The sequence below is a fragment of the Macrosteles quadrilineatus genome, unplaced genomic scaffold (genome assembly GCF_028750875.1).
Source record: "Macrosteles quadrilineatus isolate MER2022 unplaced genomic scaffold, UCM_ALF_1.0 Scaffold_11__1_contigs__length_5352618, whole genome shotgun sequence".
Classification (NCBI taxonomy): Eukaryota; Metazoa; Arthropoda; class Insecta; order Hemiptera; family Cicadellidae; genus Macrosteles; species Macrosteles quadrilineatus.
The window spans coordinates 1,834,027-1,853,175 of record NW_026542604.1 but is presented as its reverse complement, the minus strand read 5'-3'; the positions used below and the strand labels follow the sequence as shown (position 1 = coordinate 1,853,175).

General features: G+C 33.5%; 1 protein-coding gene across 2 annotated transcripts in view; it reads right to left on the bottom strand.

The window, feature by feature from the left end:
* Window positions 1-7,582: 7,582 nt before the first annotated feature.
* The window catches only part of LOC129004784 (serine/threonine-protein kinase Sgk2-like), a 31,389-nt gene continuing 19,822 nt past the window's right edge, over window positions 7,583-19,149 (bottom strand). For both annotated transcript variants that reach the window (XM_054433419.1, XM_054433420.1), the window contains exons 7-11: window positions 18,496-18,663; window positions 16,856-17,122; window positions 14,945-15,118; window positions 10,363-10,503; window positions 7,583-9,546 (exon numbers count right to left, since the gene is read on the bottom strand). In XM_054433419.1, the coding sequence (XP_054289394.1) occupies window positions 9,358-9,546; window positions 10,363-10,503; window positions 14,945-15,118; window positions 16,856-17,122; window positions 18,496-18,663 (939 nt within the window). In that variant the 3' untranslated portion in view covers window positions 7,583-9,357. The remainder of the gene's footprint in view (window positions 9,547-10,362; window positions 10,504-14,944; window positions 15,119-16,855; window positions 17,123-18,495; window positions 18,664-19,149) is intronic.

Here is a 19,149-nt window from a genome sequence, read left to right as displayed (position 1 = left end):
GCTGACTGCTGTGCTCTAGCTCTTGTTCTGCTCCTTCTGATATGGAGTTAGCTGTTCCACGTTCCACCCTCATCGTCCATCGTTCAACCATAGATTTAAAATCATACTCTAGGGGGGTCGCTGCCAAGGCGCCACCACGTCAAACCGCCACCTCAGTGTTTTGGTCAGAGGCGTCAACCTGCCACCACAAAAAAACAGAGGTGGCGGGTTGACGTGTACATACGTGTCTACTCGCCACCACGACAACCCGCCACCACCATTTTTTATTATAGGTGGTGGGTTGTCTTGAAGCTCCATGTTTGATGACGGCAACCCACCACCTCGCATGTATGCGACAACGTGCCACCCCATCAACCCGCCACCACTCTATTACGAGGTGGTGGGTTGACGTGTACGCTCAATGTTCGGTGCCGTCAACCTGCCACCACTCACGTATGCGATAACGTGCCAACCCGAGCACTCGCCACCATGAACACTGGCAGTTAACCAGTTGGAATTATATTCTGTAAAATTAAATATACTGTAATTTGATTCATTGATTTTAAATTTAATATTGTAAACTAACTTAAATTAATATTTTAAATCAGGAATTTGATATAGGCCTATACTATTTTATTTTACTAATATTAATGTGAAATTTTGTGTGTTTGTTTGAAGTTAAATCACGCAACTATTGGTCAGATTGGGCTGAAAATTGTTATGATTATAGCTCACATTCCCGATCGACATATAGACATATTCTTATCGAAAAACCCCTTTCGGGGTCCGACCCCATTGGCTCTGGAGTTTCCTATGTACACCTTATTAGTATTCACATTTAAAAAGAACTATTTAACCGCCCGTGCTCCGCCACGGGAATATTGTCACCAATAAAAGACATAATAATTATTAACTATTATTATTACTGTTTATCATTGTATTCTATTTACGGGCTGCTGGATTTTTCCCACGAAATAGAACTGATAGTTGACCTGTATGTATAAGCTATTTATGTTATATCAAATAGATATATTAGTTTAACCAAATGAATGTTTTATTAATTCCAGTTTCGTTTGAAAAATAAATAATGTGTGGACTGCCAATGATGATAACGTACTAAGCTACTTCAGTACTATAAACACTTCAGTCACCACTAAACTAAGTCTTTTCTAAAAACTAACTTTTTCATTAAAGGCGATAACATTTGTCAGATAGCAACAATAGTTTCAATACGTCTTGCGGGTAAGCACAGTTTGCCAATTTTGACTAAACTGACTCCTACAACCGAGGAAATTTGATGAGCGTTATAAATGTGCCCATTGTATCGTAACAACCACCGCCGCTTATGTGCAGCTTAGGTTTCCGCTCGTATCGTACCTCGTACCCGAGCCAATTAGATGGGGGGGGGGCGCAATTAATAGCCAATGGCTACCCACTTTACTACAGCCCAAAAACACCTGTCACCACATACAAACCGAGTTACTACTCACTGCAACATAATACCACCTTTGCAATAATTGAGTACAAAACAAAACTCATGTAGTTTGTTGTTAGTGTCACCTTACTCAATCCGCTGTACTTGCACATTTGCAAATGAGCTTACCCATTCTGTGGAAAACTCACACCAGAAACTATACCTATACCGTCCATGTCGATCAGATGAAGGATGAAGGATGTCGATCAGAAACTGGATGGGGTAAAAATTAACTTTTCCTTGTGAGCGGAGTATAAGTTTCTAACCATCTGAAGAGTCCCAATGTTAACTCTTATCCATTGGCATCATTTCACCAAATCCTTGGGGGGGGGGCAAACACTGGGGGGTACGGAAAACCCCCCAGTAAACCGAGGGGGGGGGGTTCGGGGGTCCTCCCCTGGAAAATGTTGCAGTTTTTAAACAAAAAAGAGGGGTTTAAGCTTATTTTAACTGTCAAAAGCACTTAGAATAAAAACAAAATTATGAGTCAAATTTATTTGAATTTAGGCAGAAAATTAATGAAACTAACAATTATTGATAACAGACAGAAACATAATATAATATGTTGGTAGGTTAGTCATCTAAGAAACGTGATCAATAGTTTCATAGTGTATTAATATTATTTTTGTTATTAGATTTATGACCAAATTCTCTTGTACAACATTTAGACCTACATAGCAATGAATACGGTTGTATTCATAGCCTATAGTTCATAACAGTTTAATTTGGTTTTTAAATAAAACATAAGTGTTTAAGTACTTAAAAGCAAATCAAATTTTATTATCAATAAAATAATTTGACACAATCAATTTGAATGTGCTACTGAGACACTCAAAAATAATATTTTTGTTTCAAATTACTGTAGAAGAATACGCAAGTTTTTTGTCTGCCGTGCATTTAGGATTTGACAGGAGAAAATATTTGTATATTAGCTAGTACAGCATATTTTTTTCTCTAGCCCAGGAACCAGGGGGGGCAAATGCCCCCCCTGCCCCCCCCCCCAAATGACGCCACTGCTCATATCCCATCAACTCCATAAAGTGAAAATTATTTAATTTTCTTCCATTTTATCAGCCTCTGTCTATAAACATTATGCCCATATACTAGTATTGAGATGTATTGATATTATCCAGCATGCAGCATGGTTGCATCGAAGTGAAATAACCACAATTTTAGGGTCTTCTTAACATATTTTAAAAGAGGAGAATCACGTATGTGAATAACACAACACAGCTACTGAATGGGATTTATTTACAAAAGAAAATCCTCGGCATAAAAATACTAGATGACATAATAGGCTAACATCTATGAAGCATACATAATACAAATGCGGCAGTGGGGTGACCGCTTACAGTCTACAACACTTGGTTGTTTGTTCCAAGAGTTCAGTCAACATATTGCACAAAGTTAACAGCATAACACTATTGTTTTCTTTGTGACCTTAGTAATATAGGATTAATTTAGCCTTCTTTAAGACAACTACATCAACAAATTTACGTTGTATTTTAGGGATTTTTGTTGGTATATTAGACTTACCCAAATGAGAAAGAGTTATTGGTACAATAAACGCAAAATACTTTCAATGTACACAAAAAATTGAATTATTTCACTGTCACTGAGTGTTTTTTACAAAGAAAAGTTTGAATTGGAAAAAAATATTTCTTAAGATCCAATGTTAAGTTAAATGCTCTAAGTAACAGCAAATTCTTTTTTTTTTTTTTGTAAATAGAAGTTTTTGTGTTTAGCCCCTTCAGATAAGACTAATATCCCAACAACAATCCGAAACACCTAGGCTCTTTTGTCTTATGTCTCATCATTTAACGATTTGACTCAAATTTATCTTGTAGTATGTATTCATTAGAAGAAAGGCGATTTAAAATTTGAACTTTAAGATTTCTTTTAAAATTAGAATGGACACAGATGACGAGAAACCAAGAGATTAGATTTAAGTGAACACTCACTGATTGTTTGGTTTTCCTATGATTAGTTATGTAAGAAATTACAACAAACAATACAAATATTGTTATAGAATGTATTGCAAAATCTATTCCTCTTCATTGCACAAGGAAAAAACTATTAGGTATTGGTACACAATCATTCAGAAGAAAATTGAAATAATTATGAATTGATATTACTATTACAATAGTTAAAGGCACAAACTATTATTGAATATCGATAGATAGGTAGGGTGACATTTAACACAATATTTAAAACAAAATCTTAAGTAACTGCTTGGTACTACAACCATGAATTTATATATACAGTCTTTTAAAGTAGTCACCTCAATCAACAAGTTGCTGACATCACAGAAAAAGAGGAACAAAACAAATCCATAAAAAATTTCACAGATTTTAGAGCAAAAAAGGTTTTATTTACAACGTTAACTAACCAATTCAGCACCACTATGAAATGGGGTCTCAATAGAAATTAAAATTTAATTAGGAGCTGAAAAATATTAAGGTTAATTTAAATTAAAATCAAGAACCTATTACTACCACATTTGTGGGTTTTACAAAATATTGAAATTGTAGTATTAGTTATTTACTAATGAACTAATAATTTGTCCTTGTTAAGTGATAAAAGTGATAAATAGTTACGGTATGAAATATTCCATATAACTTAATTTGTAATAGTAAAACCATAGATAAATCATACTCCCTTAAAACCTAAGTACATATATTTGTGTTTGCTTAGTTAACGAATTTTTAGAGATAGCACTTTGTGAGGTTCGATGCTTATTGTTTACAAGTTATCAGCGTAACACTTTAAACGGATAATTTGAAGAAAATGTCAGACTCTGGCATTTGCATGGGGTGAAGATCCCAGGTATAAGCAATGTCCCAACAAAATTATAATTTTTTTCCAAAAAAATTTGATTGCAGCTTCCAATTTATTCAAAGGTTAGCGAGTTAGAGATATATAAATAAATTTAGACCAAGATGGACTTAATATTTTGAACCAAAAGTATATAAAAAGACATTGGATTTAAAATAGAGATGTGTATGTCAGTGGTTTTTTAATGTTATAAAGACAATATTTCCCGTTGGGTACTCGAGGAATACCTACAGCACACAATTGAGGGCAAAATGCAAGCCAAAAATAATGATAGTACAGTAGAGAGTCGAAAATCCGAACGTAAAAAATCTGAAACGTCAAAAATCCGAACCGCCCCTGAGAGTTTTAAAATATTGAATTAGCACAGAGACAACAGATGTTTTACAATTTCGCGGGCCAAACAGTCGGCGCCTGGCAGGGCAATGAGTGAGCACACCGAGCCAGTCTGTGTTTTGTTCGTTTCCAATGTATAAGCTCTTCATATTTTTTTCAAGAAACGAATTACAGTTATATAACGAAAATACCTAAGTACAAAAATCATTATTTTGATTTCATTCAATGTATCATAGAACTGTATTTTCAATACTATAGGCCTAATTATGTGTCTATTAGGCATTTCTAGGCTATGTTTGAAAATCCGAACAAATCGGTAATCTGAACTACTTACAGTCCCAATTGGTTTGTATTTTTGACTCTCTACTAATATAAATTCCAGAAGTGCTAAAGGCCACATGATGATCGGCAGGTTACATGTTAAAATCTACTAGATGCAAAACAATCACTGTTAACAATAAGTGTTTATGGATATCAAGTCTTCGGATAAAACTAAATTAATGAAAAATCAGTGTATAAAAACTCAAAGAACACTAAATGTTTAATATAACACACACAATTATTTACAAAATATTTATTTTATCTGATCCAAAACATAAGTCTGCACACCTCTACTTCATGGATACAATATTTAGCCTTGCCAGATAAGTTTGTTCACACTCTCAATTATAAGAAACACAAAAAGTATACAAAATACAACGTTACAAAATCTAAACCCAAAATATACAGTTACTGACTAACAATAACTAAGCAGAAATGCTAAAATTTCTAATAATACTTTAACTATACCAGACCACACGTTGATAGTAAGTACATTTTTAATTGGAATATTGTAAATATATTATAAATACTTTTTTGAGATATAGTTTACATCAGTCAATTTACAAACAAGTTTGGTTATACATTTTTGGCAACCATTTTTGGTTTAAAGAAGAGCTTAATGGCTAGAAAATATTTACATTTTTGGTAAAGAAAATGAGAGACATTCACACTTTGATTCACTTCTGAACCGTGTCTGCATTTAATCTAATAATGTGGGTTGTGCTATGTATTTTACTACAAGTGATATATAACAAGTTGGTATAGGTAATATTGCAAATGGTTTTCAGCAAAAAAATGTATACAAAAAAGTTATAGAATACACCAGAAAGTTGTTTTGAACAGTAAAAGTTAAATACCAAACAAATTTGCAAATATTTACCTTCATGTAAAAGTTGCTTTTTATAAGATGTTTTACACAAGAAAATTCTTGGGTTTACGCAAAAACATGTTATATGCATGATTTATTTTTTATGTTACATTTCAAAACTCGTATAAAAGTACAAACTTTATTTTCAAGCTTTTGATTAGAATTATTCTCCAAGACTTATTGACTTCACTCATACAAGTTTCAATCATATACTGATGGTGTATCATCAATGGCAATAATTTTTGTTTTCATTTTTATGTGATATATTTGTTATTAATAAATATAAAATTTTCAATTTATCCTTTTTAGTTTATTTTTATTACTCAAGGTTCCACGTTTTACCTCTGCCAATAGATTTTCAATAGTTAATTTCTTTACTGTAGCTTGACAGATTTAACATTAAGATAACTTAATAGGTTTTGTCAGCGATTACAACTTTCTGGTAGATTTATAGATTTTGTCATTTTACAAAGACGAATCAATGACTAGAGAGAAGGGGAGGTAACAAGCAGAAATAAATTAGTTTTATCATAGTTAGAATATTTTCCTATTAAAAGATGGTTTTATATAAATAGCATAAAATTTACAGAGAACCTTGTTTATAACTGTTACTAGCCAGAAGCTAGATTTTTAATACATAAATTGTTATTAGCCTAACATCATTCATGGATAAAATGGTCAAGTATGTAGAGCTAAAAAATATCCTAACTCACAGTCAGTGTTACACACTTTTTTGTAGTAATGTGGACTACATCTTACACTTATTTTACATGGTATTTATCTTCCACAAAAAATACTATCAGGGTTGGAAAGTTATTAAACAAAAAATTTAAATTTTGATGAAAAGGTTATTATAAAAATTGTCTTTAGAGAAAAAAGGTTATCCTCACATTTCAACATTCCAAAATACATGACAAAAGTTTTTTTATTTGACACATTCTAAATTGAAACCAATAAAAACTTACGAACAGTAAAAATACTCTATAAAAATCAACTGTATAAGCGAGCCAACAATAACACTTACAGAAGGCAATCTATATTTTTGCTAAGCTAAGTCTTAGGCCTTGACATAACAACAAGTCGACATAACAACACATTAATAATGGGCACATGAATGTGGTATTTACAGCCATTACGAATAAAATTATACCTTTTTACAATATATTATAACTATGTTCTTATACTGTAATCCTAAATTAATAGATATTTAATTATTTAAGAAATCATCAAAGAGCTACTGGTACTTAATTAGCTATCTCTTGTCAACAATTTCCATTAAGAACCAAAATCGCAAATTAAATATTTATATCAAGATAAGTGAATTCAAAAAGAGAACAATTAAAGTAATCTGTGGAAAACAAACAGACTAATAGAGTAATTTCCAATAACATTTTTAAATGTTGACAACAATAGTTTGGTTTACAACATGAAAAATGCAAAGTGGCCAAACAGTGCATTCTCAATACAGAGATAGGTTTGGCTGCAGTAGTAGATGATTACTGCAGCTAAATTGCTTGAAATTAACCAATTATCATTATCATCCATTTTTATAAAAAATATGATGTTGCAAAAAGTTTTATTAGTGAAAATGAAGCAAATGAGAAAATACAATAACTCGCAATTGCAATACAAGAAGAGTCTCAAAACAATTTTGTTGTATTGCAGTTTTATTATAACTTAAACATTGTTATGGGATAGAAAATACGTAAAGTTAATACCCTTAAAAAATGTCTTTTTCACTAAAATAGCTTTAAACAATATAAGTTAAAATATTTTTAAGGTTCTAATCATAAAAAGTGCATTCTGTTCTATTATTTTTTTAAAGTTTCATTTTTATGTTTGCGGACATTATAAGAAAGCTTTGTTTTTTTTTCAATTACTAACATATCTATAAAAATGTAAATGCAGCCAATAGTTTCTGTTATACTGTATGCACAACAATTCTTTAACCCTGTATGCCACATAAATACCAAACTAATAGCCCTCCAAAATTAATCACAATTCTTCAAGTTAAACTGTGAAATTAAAATCCATCTTTAGACTGTTTACTATTTGGAGGAAGATAGGAGAAGGAGGAGGAGAAGGATGAGGAGGGTGAGAAGATGGAAGATTTCCGAATTTAGGAAAAATTGGGGAAAAATATTCTTGATCATCGGGACGGAATTTACATTAGATTTGAGTCAATCGCCGGCAATTTTGCCACATCGGAACTGACGATGATGCCGTTTCTGCGATCGTGGGAGAAATCGATTGTATGCCGGGTGACGATGTCTATGTCTATGCTGTTGCGAGAGATTTTCACAATGGTTCCGAGAACCCAGGAAGTGATGACGATGTCTCCGTGATTGCAGGAGATGTTTATGATGAACCAGTGACTGCGCAACATGTCGATGATGGCTCTCCGTGACCGCGAGTAATGTCAATGATCACGCTGTGGCTTCGAATCATGTTAACGATGGCGCCGTGACCACGAGTCATTCTTACAATGTAGCCGTGACCGCGGAACAAGTTCACAAGGTCAAATAGATTTTGTTTGCTATTTTTGATATCTAAAATAATGTTTATTAAAGATTTTTAAAACAAACCTTTTTTGTACAGAGAAAAAAATCCCGCCCGTCCCAAAAATAGGGAAGGAAATAAAAATCACGTCCGAACTAAAAATTAAATCCTGTCCTGTTTTTACATTTCAGTCGTTGCAATGTAGTTTTCATAACCAAATCAAAACCATTAACCAACAAAACAAAAGTCTTTTAAATCAGGTGTTAGTTTAAGCGCAACAGTCTCAAATACATACTATGACCTATAAAAATACACTTCTAAATAAGTTTTAATGTTAAGGCAATTTTTCTCAATTACTTGTTGATTAATTATTCATTTAACACCAACTCAAAATAACCACATCCACTACCTTCCGTAGGAAAAAGTCCAGGAATATCAAACCCTTTTTTAGTATATCTAACTCTTAAACTAAGAAAAATCATAGTTGTAGTAAAATACCATTGGCTATTATAAGATAGGACTAACATGTACAAATTACATACACAGAGATTATGTTATTAGGATGCTGATAATACTCTCAATAAATTAACACTATTTACAGACTACCACTTACCATACAGATAGACAGGCCCCAAACTATTAAAGTAGAAGAGGGCTAACATATCTGTCTTGTACTGTATTGCAAAGTCCTCATGGATTGGATATGGTATGTGGGAATGTAAGAAATGTTAACCTGCACTAACCATTTTTTTCATACAGGCTTGATACTTCTATTTGTGTTTTCAAAAAATTAAAGACAATAAAATTACTATTAAAACATTTAACAAACAGTTTAAATATTTATTTGCAAACACTTTTTAAAATCTAACAAAGCACCAGTGTAAAACTACTAATATTTTTATATCTTACTCAAAATCTTAAAGGTGACAATACCTGTATAACAATGGGCTGCGACAACAGACTTAGGATTACTGACGTATGAGATTCGTATGATTGGCGCCGACGGGTAACTTTATGACGTAGGGCACGCGGGCAGTCTAGGCCGTCATCATAACTCAGCCGCACGGTCGTTGTTGTAGTCGATGGGGGCAGCGTAGGAGTATGAAAACCCTACAAAGTGTTCGTCTGCTTCCCTCACACTGGCCGTGAGCGCTCCGCTCGTCTGGGACAGTCCGATGGAGCCTAGGGACTCTCGGATAAACGCGGGGTCTATGTGCTGCATATCCAGCTCTCCTTTCTGTAATGCAATCAAAGTTATACTGTAAATCTAATTTTTTTTAAAATTATTTTGTAGCTTTAGCATAGAAGTGTTTTAAATGTTAGTAAAATAATGGAAAAACAACTGCCAAGAGAGAAGAAAAGGTGTAAAAGGTCTTCCAAGTCCTGTGTGCTGAAGGTGGATTTTAAGCACCAGAAGCTTAAGATAGTTAAGATCAATCGTCTGGGACAGTCCGATGGTCTTAAGGTCAATCATAATACATTATCCTATATATAATACGAGTAAAGTTTCAATACTTGTTACTTCGATCTGGGAATCGGCACTAACAAAAACGTTTATATTTACGGTATAACTAAGTTCTGTGTCAAAAGTAAGTTCTAGACCAGACAATATAAACGAGTGATATATCTTATTTTTTATATTTTTAATGGTTTAAATTAGGTACTTTGAACAGTTTCTGCAATGTTTTAGAAAAAATGCTATAACTTTTGAATAGCAGCCCTCATTAACATTTCTTGCATGCTCTTGTTAATTTTTTGATTTTTTTCTCAAATTTTTTTAATGGTTTATTTAAACTGCCGATATATATGAGAAGTTTGTCTTTTTAGCAAAAAATATTAACTTCCGAAAAATCAGAAGTTGGTCTCCTAAGGGTTAAGGGTAAGAAAAGTGAGAGCTGAGAGAATATGATAGCTTCGAAACTGTCAGACGGACTTTTCTCGACATATAGCTGGCAGCCTTCTCATTATCAAGTGAGCACTAAATTCACACAGCTAACCAGATATTTTAAGTTTGGCTGTTTGAAAAGATATCTATATTAACACCCAGACTTACCACTTTAGGGTTGAAGGGGGGTTTGATCTTTCGTGCCAGAAGATCTGACCAGTTGATGGATCGAAAGAATTCATGGCTTGCAACATCATCAAAATCCCCATAACCTGACCCCAGACGTTGTGATGCGTCTTTCTCCAGAAGCTTTCATAGAACAGAACATTAACATTTGTGATTTTTAAAAGTAACTACAAATGATTCCCCAAATAACAAAACGAGCCTTTTGAAATGTATTTAAGCCGTGTTTTAAAATTATTTCAAAGCAGAGGTATATTTTAATAAAAAAAAAAACTAGCAGAGTACCCGTCCTTCCTACGGGGTTGGCGTATAAGTCTAATGTTTATTGCAATACTCGTGCTTTGCGTTTGCAATGGGTTCTTTTTAGGGATGGACGGGTCCAGAAATTTCGGAAAATTTTTGGGAAAAAAATATTCTTGATTTTTGGGACGGGATTACATTTGATTCGGGAATTTTTCGGGATGGGATTTGATCCGATCGTCGGTGATTTTGCCGCTTCGCGAGTGACGATGACGCCGCTATCGTAAGAGATGTTCACGATAGTTCCGCGAACGCAGGAGGCGAAGTGGTTTCGACGATCGCGACATGACCGTGAGTGATTTCGCCGATCCCGCCGAGACCGTGAATCACAAGTTTCTTTACCTGTAAATTTTTACCCAATTTTTTGGTTTTTATAGATCAGTGCCACCATAGATAAAACATACTCCCTTAGTACATTTCTCATCCTAATGGAACAGCTGAAGACAATTTTATTGTTAGTTCTGTACGGTTTATGTTAGAGGTCGTGTTTTGTTTACAATTTGTTTCCCGTTAATACAGTCATTTAAAACCTCGTTTAACCAAATAATACGATCTAATCATAAACAATAAATTGTCCCCTAGTTATTTAACCAAACAGTAAAGCACAAATCGAGAAATTAACCCTAAAATAATAGAAACAAAATTTCGTCGACACCAGCGCCCAGTGTGGCATACATGAACTAGACATGAAAAACGAGCTTCAAAATTTACAATGGGATGAGAAGTCTACTTGTGTTGGTTAGTCTATTGTGCCACAAATGGTAAAAATAGATTTTGTTTGTCTTTTTTTGTAACTGCAATACTCAAGACTTTCTTTTTATGCACAGGAAGAAATCCCGTCCCATCCCGTCCAGAAAATTTGGAAGGAAATAAAAATCACGTCCCGTCCCAAACTAAAAATTCAATCCCGTCCATCCCTAGTTCTTTTAATTTACAGTATGCTGTAGCATAACACATCTACCATAGCCCTAATGTTCTTCTACCACTGCATTTAAAAAAAATAAAAAAGTATATTATCAAACATTCGCACAATATCACAAATTAGTTATTAAATTAAAAACATCAACATATATGTATACATACAATCCTACTTGACAGTGTGTATCACAGCTTTTTATTGCTGCTTAGTTCAAATTAGCTGTTGTCATAAATGCAAAAAAGACTAATAGTAGTGCACCCTGTTGGTAAACCTTGACGTACGATGATTAATCATTGATAAAGAAAACACCTCAATATATTTCATATAAGTTTGCCAAAAGACTGTTTAATAATTAATATATAAACAGTCATATGTTTTTCAATTGTTTTTGGTTAAAAACAAATAATAGTTTCAGTGTGGAATGAAATAAAGAAGATGGTTTTTGTTCACATTTATTTTTGTCATTTCTGATAGGTTTTTGTTCACATTTATTTTTGTCATTTCTGATATTTTATATTAATTGATCGTCTGTGATATCGAGTTGATCGAATCACGCATATTGACGATATCAACCTTGTAACTTTTTGATGCTATTATATATCATAGAACCAACTTGTTTAGTTGACACGGCTAACAAAATTCTTTAATTCCTTTTAAATATGAACGAGCTGTTAGCCCGTCCTACGTACGGGAAATCAGTAGTCAGTTAAAACCGTGTACAATTCAGATCAGCTAGTTTACACATATAAAGACAAAGTTTCTTGCAGTTTTAATGTGAAAAATCATCTTGTATTTCATATTGTATCATATTGTATTGTATCTTGTATCAATCAATCAATCTTGGTAAACAAATGTTGTGTGACCTAATATGTTTTTATTCCATCATAGGCCTATACGATATGCATTTTATATCCAATAATTTTACAATAAAACAGCAATTCTGCAATTTTTATGATGTGATAAGCGTTGAAGCCGATTCGCACAGACGCACACTGATTATAAGTAGCCTACAGTAGAGAGAGTAGGGGTTATATTATCTGTGGTAATAGTCAATTGAGAAGTGTATAGACCTAGTCAACTATACCACCTTCCATAGCATACCTGCCTCTTCCATAATTATTATCACCACAATACAACTACTATACACAAATTCCAGTAGGTCTGAATAGAAACGACCCAAAATAAAACGATAATATCCAATAAAATTCAGAGTACACATAATTTAACTTTGGTGTCCTACCATCAAAACTAATCGTCACACCTATCCTTTATATCAATTTCACTGCATTAATTGCTAAATAAATAAGTGTAAACAAAGAAAAGTAAAAACAATAACAGTTTGTTTTGAAACAGCTGTTTGGTTCAAATAACATTCATTTGAAAAAAAGAACTGAGTAGCAGGAATATAAAAAGTAAACACGCTAGTAAAGCTAATGACGTAATTGTCAATGTTTATTATTCATACCGTTATCAGTTCTATCCTTGATAATTACCCACCCTCATTGAATAAATGTACATCGTAATTTCCCATATTATTTAATTTAAACTACAATATATTCATAGTTGAAAGAAAAGTGATATTTTCACGTTTGGAGGCGCTGATATAGGCGCCCCCAAACGTAACCACAACACAACTAAACACGATTTCATATAAAAGGATGGGTTGTCTAATTGCAGTATCCTAGGTCAATGTTGACGTTGTGTTCAATATATGTCATCCATCTGTTTATCTTTGTATAAAACCCGGCTGAGGTTGTGGTGGTAATTTAAAATCGTGATTCCTTATTATTCTTGATCTTCTTTTTATGACATTAATATTTCCGGGCCTAATCCAAACAAAGTTAAAGCAGACAAACATTCATTGTAAACAAAAAGCTACCATGAAGAATTAAAACATGTAAACATTCTTATTTTTCTAATCTTTCCTTGAAAAGTGGAGCAGTAAAATAATTTGCATTTATCCTTTTTTATTAAGATTCGTGTACAGAGCCTCGATTTGTACTGTGGTTTAATTAATTTTGGTCTAAACTATTTTAAACTGTGGTCTAATCATCTCTACTAATCTTACTTATTTCCTATAATCAATGACAAAATAAGAGTAAATAAAATAACGTCATAGTTCCATAGTTTATATTTAACCAGCTGTTAGTTAAAACAAATTATATTGCTCTAAAACAAATCGAAAAATATAAAGATTGCTTTAAAAAATCATTTTAACATCCTAGTATTTTACTATGTATATTTAATTAATCTGTCATCCTCTTACAGAAGAATTGAACGTATCAATGATTAGCATTACACATAGTATAAATAAGTCAACCCTAAGTATGTCTATACATTTTTATCCAAATGCTGAATTTGTGACACAAAAGCTGAATGTTTACAGCTGTTATGTTAAGCAAATTATTTTATGCCAAAAGCTAGTTTAGAATCTTAAGCTTCGGCTGCTAGACTTTTTAAAAATTAAAACTTTATTTCTAAAAATCTGGGGCCCTAAACTAAAATTATGGCTTTGACATTCCCTAGTTCTCAAAATTATCTTACTTTCAACACAAAAATCATGAAAATCCATCGAGTGGTTGATTCAGAATCGTGAAATAAAAAAACACTGTTTCATTTTAATATTATAGATAATTATAAAGTTAACATGGGAAACTACAAAGACATTGGGGCGGAGCCCGAAAGGATTTTTGAGATAAGAATAGGCCTATATGTTAATCAGGAATGTGAGCTATCATCATGCCAAATTTCAGCCCAGTCCGACCAGTAGTTAATGCGTGATTGAACCCTAAACAAAGAAACACACAAACTTTCACATTTATAATTTTATTATGATACTTAGTGTTGTTAAGCAGTTTATTCTTTGGGCTATTTATAAAGGGATGGATAATATTCCTTTAAAAATGAAAATCTGTAAGACACTACTTGCTGGTTTGAGATCCTAACCGAATGGTTTATTCTTTTCATACAGATGAGCCCTCATTGTGTTTTGTACTCAAAGACTTTCTTCAATGCGGCTGACATGAATTATTGGTATAGGCGTAGGCGAGTAGTGGATTTTTCGGTTGAGTTATATCATGTTATACAATGACTTTATAGTCATGTCCTACAATTGTGACAATATCGTGCAAACTTCACAGACAACTTATGACATTATCACAACTTTATTTTTGTCTATTGGTATTTTATCATTTGGTGTGAAATTATAAGTAATCTTATCTGGAATTTAGAAAAAAGTAAAAATCTTAGTATTGAAACCAGAAAAAAATTGTGAAATCAGCTAACCATTACAAACATTTGATTTTAAACGTTGTTCAGCTGTCTGTAACGTCAGGAACATTAGCCTACCTCTGTCAGTATCCTTTTGGCAGCCTCTGTTGGCCCGACCCTCAGTCTTAGAGGCTGATAAAGTATCTGGTCATACATCTCAGTTATGTTGCGACTGTAGAATGGAGGTAGACCATACAACATCTCGTACAACACTGCGCCCAGACACCACCAGTCTACACTGCGATCATACGGCTGTACAACAAGAGCAGATGTGAGTAACACCAAACAAAAGACAATGTTCAGAATTACAATAAACTGATTTACAGTAAGATAAATACAACATTTTCCATTTTGTTTATTTACTCTAGTACAAAAATTAACTTACGTTTGAAATTGAAATAGGAATTTGTGAATTGAAGTCAAGATTATTGGGAGGACAAGCAGGGTGTCCACAAAATCAGGATACAAAAATTACGCCGAAATCACGTTTTTCACGCCTGTATTATCTAAAGTCTAAACTAGGTTAAATCGTCGCATAAATATTGCATATATAATATAATAGATAATTTCAACCACTTTACTATGTAGGAAAATGTTATATACTTAACAAACATTTTCAGGAGTAAATAATTGTAATATTGCTTTTCGAAAACAAATAGGCCATAGTTGAGTACCATGAACAGTTACTAAAGTCACGGGCCACACCAATCCACACAATTAAGACTATAAAAGTGGTTATTTATTACTTAAATGGTGGGAACAAAAAGCAAAACAAAATGTCACGATGTTCTTCTTATTGATAGGTTTAAGACCACCTTAATGACGCAATGTTCCCACAGAAATTAAATTGTAAAATTTGCGGCTATTTCACAGTTTTACAGTCTGAAATTAAGAAATTTACAGTCTATGAGAATAAGAAAACATTTTTCCTGCCGCACAGTTAAATAGAGAATAGCAAGGCAGGAGAGGTGATAAGAGAAAACTCTGCAGACAATTTCCCCCCTAAAAAGTGCATAATAGGCATAATAAGAACGTTCAGCCAATGTTAAAATAAACACAACATTATTCTAATATGTTAATCTTGGTTTATTGGCTACTCATCACATAAATAAAATTATACACAATTTACTAAAAAAAATGTGAAGGTATATTTCGAGTTTGCATCGAAACCCATCTTCAGCCTCTGGTAACAACATATCAAGTAAATAAACTATCATAGTTTGTTTACTTGATATGTTATTACCAGAGGCTGGAGATGGGTTTCGATGCAAACTCGAAATATACCTTAACATTTTTTTTAGTAAATTGTTTATAATTTTATTTATGTGATGAGTAGCCAACAAACCAAGATTAACATTGATAATGCCATAACGAAAAAACATACCGCAATGAATTATTCTAATATGTTAAAGAACATTCCAAATTGTCAAGACATTAAAGAGTTGATTATCAGGATAATAACTGAACTGAGTTAAGATGCAAGAAATGAATGATATCGATCGAAGGCCTGACGAGATATACAACGTGAGATTTATCATGTTGTCTTTCATTACACAGCTGTGCGTTGAAGAACAGCGCAGTGCTTGATTTGGTCGTTGCTATAACTACAGTTGGTTGCCATGGAAACCTATATTATATTGCACACTTGAAACTGCGCCTTGTGGGGCGGGGAGAAAGGGGAAGGCAGAAAGGAAGGAAGAATCACGACGCGACCTTGAATGACGACAAAAAAACTAGGGTGATAATGACAAAGACAGCATAACAATTCTAGAATAATCTGAAATGCACCCATTGTTAATAAAACTAAATTAACTGTAAAAAAAATTCACTTAAAAGAAATTGAAATAAATGAGATGCTTGTAAGACGAGAAAGAATGGTAAGAATTGACAAATTATTGGAAAAATGATAGGCAGGGTGAGACGGACAGATATTTATCTACTTCCCATACTGTTATACTGTTAACTGAGTTGTTCATATTTTCAACCTACCTCTTTCCTGACAACCTCGGGCGCCAGATACTCAGGTGTGCCACAGAACGTGTTGGTTGTGTCTGTTGCTAACAAACCCTCCTTGCTGAGGCCAAAGTCAGTCAGAACGACATGACCCGTGCAGTCCAACAGTAAATTCTCTGGCTTGAGGTCGCGATAAACGATGCCCTGACTGTGCAAGTAGCCAAGTGCAGACGCCACCTCTGCAGCGTAGAACCTGGCACGGGGCTCTGTGAATGTCCTCTCCCGCTGCAGGTGGAAAAAGAGCTGAAAAAAACAAAAAACTTTTGGTGCGCTTGAACGGGTGAATATTTGATTAGTTTGGAAGAGGTGATGCAGACTAGCTAATATATCTCTAAACGTTGTCTTTAAACTCAGAAACGTTTTAAGTAATTAGCATTTAGTTTTTAGCATTTAGTAATTAGCGAATTGGTTTGTGTCTAGGAGTACAATGTAAAAAGATAGTTTCAATGTTCATAAAATTTTGATATAATTTAACTATTTCCTCTAGCAAGCATATTATATCTGAGTGAATGGATGATAACAGAAATATATTGCTTAGGATTTTTGTCTCTGGGTTGTTTCAAAGAATTTTAAGAAAACCATCTTGTCCAAAGAACCCAGATGATCTTTGTCTTAAAAAAGTTTTCACCCCTTTCATATGTAACTTGTTGTTGCCTTAAACAACACATCCTGGTGTATTTTCCGAAACGGCACACGGAAGATTTCTCAGGTGCCGTTTGACGTCACTAACTGTATTTTCAGCATAAATAAATCAAATCAAACCAAGTTCAAACATGTCAGTTAACTAGGCAGTTATTATTTTTTGTATTATTTTAAAGACACCCTTTTAGAGAATTTCTCATATAGGGAATACAGTAACCTATTACCGTAGTACTCATGGTAAGACCTGGAGATAACCTATAACCTGGAGTATAACCTATTCTCCTTTCTCTATTCCATTTCCTTTTCTCCCTCCTTCAAAATTAATTCACATATTTGTTGGTTGAAACAACTGAAAAGTGCAGCTTTTAAATTGGAAAAAGAGAATTCTTTTTTTTCTCCAGTGGTTGAAGAAAATTTCTACTTTTGAGTTGTATATTTTTTGTGTCTGTATGGACTTATTTAAAGGTAAGCCTGCTTTCCTGTCAATTTCCTTAATAATTAACTGTAGTAAGTTATTTGAGCTGAGTGTAACTTAGCTAAGTAGATTTAGTGCTTGTCTAGTAATCAGAACGTTGCCAGTGTGATCTTGAGGTAATGTTTTAGCCTAGGTTTTTGATGGTTGAAACTGGACCCAGCTATGATTCTGGATATAAAACCAGCTGATCTTAGTTCAAACAAAGCTATGATTCTAATTTCCTCAATATTCATCCTTAACTTATCTTCCCCTTCAAGTACACACCCTAGTGTGATGGCACCGTATGGATGAAATACAATCTAAACAATCTAGAGGTATGATCAGAAGACTTCAGTTATAGAGTTACAGATGGTTACCGGCAAAATCTCTTGCATTTGGAAGTCAATTTTTTGTTTCGATCAACAAAATTGTTCAAAAGGTTTTTATATTCTAAGATGAGGCTAACATCTTAGAATATAACCTGAACTTTCGGAAGAGTCCTATTCATTCCAACACTCACCTCGCCTCCGTTGACATAGTCCAGGACAAAGAACAGCTTGTCCTTTGTCTGGAAGCTGAAGTGCAGCCCCACCAAGAACGGGTGATGGAGATTCTTCATCAGTACATTCCTCTCTGACATGATATGTTGAGCCTCGTTCCGCCTCAAAATCAGCCTCTTGGACAAAACCTACACAAGTGGAGGAAGGCTTAAAGGTCTTTCAGCTCAGTAATTAAATTTTTACTTTTTTCCTACTCACCAAACATGTTAAAACTCAACCTACACACCAGAAATAACTTATAGCCCGTTTTTTATAGACAGTTTTTTGTTAAATAAAAAGTACCATTACTTGAAAGCCAAATTACAAATGGCAAATGGCTCTGGAAACATCTTGCTGGGAATAGAACCAACAACCTTTAGATCTTAAGCAAAGCACTATAAACACTCGGCTACCCAGACAAAATGTACACATTTACCCTTAACAATAAGTTTTGATGTTATGTACCAAGTAGTATAATTAAATCAGCTAACATAACACGTAGCTAAAGTATATTTAAGGAGTCGCAGATACCAACCAACTTGTTCACAGTTTGTAACTGAGCAAGGAACATTTTTTGTCGCAGATGGAAATAATGTCTTCAGAAGTTTAACTTGCAGATTGTACCTGGAGGCATC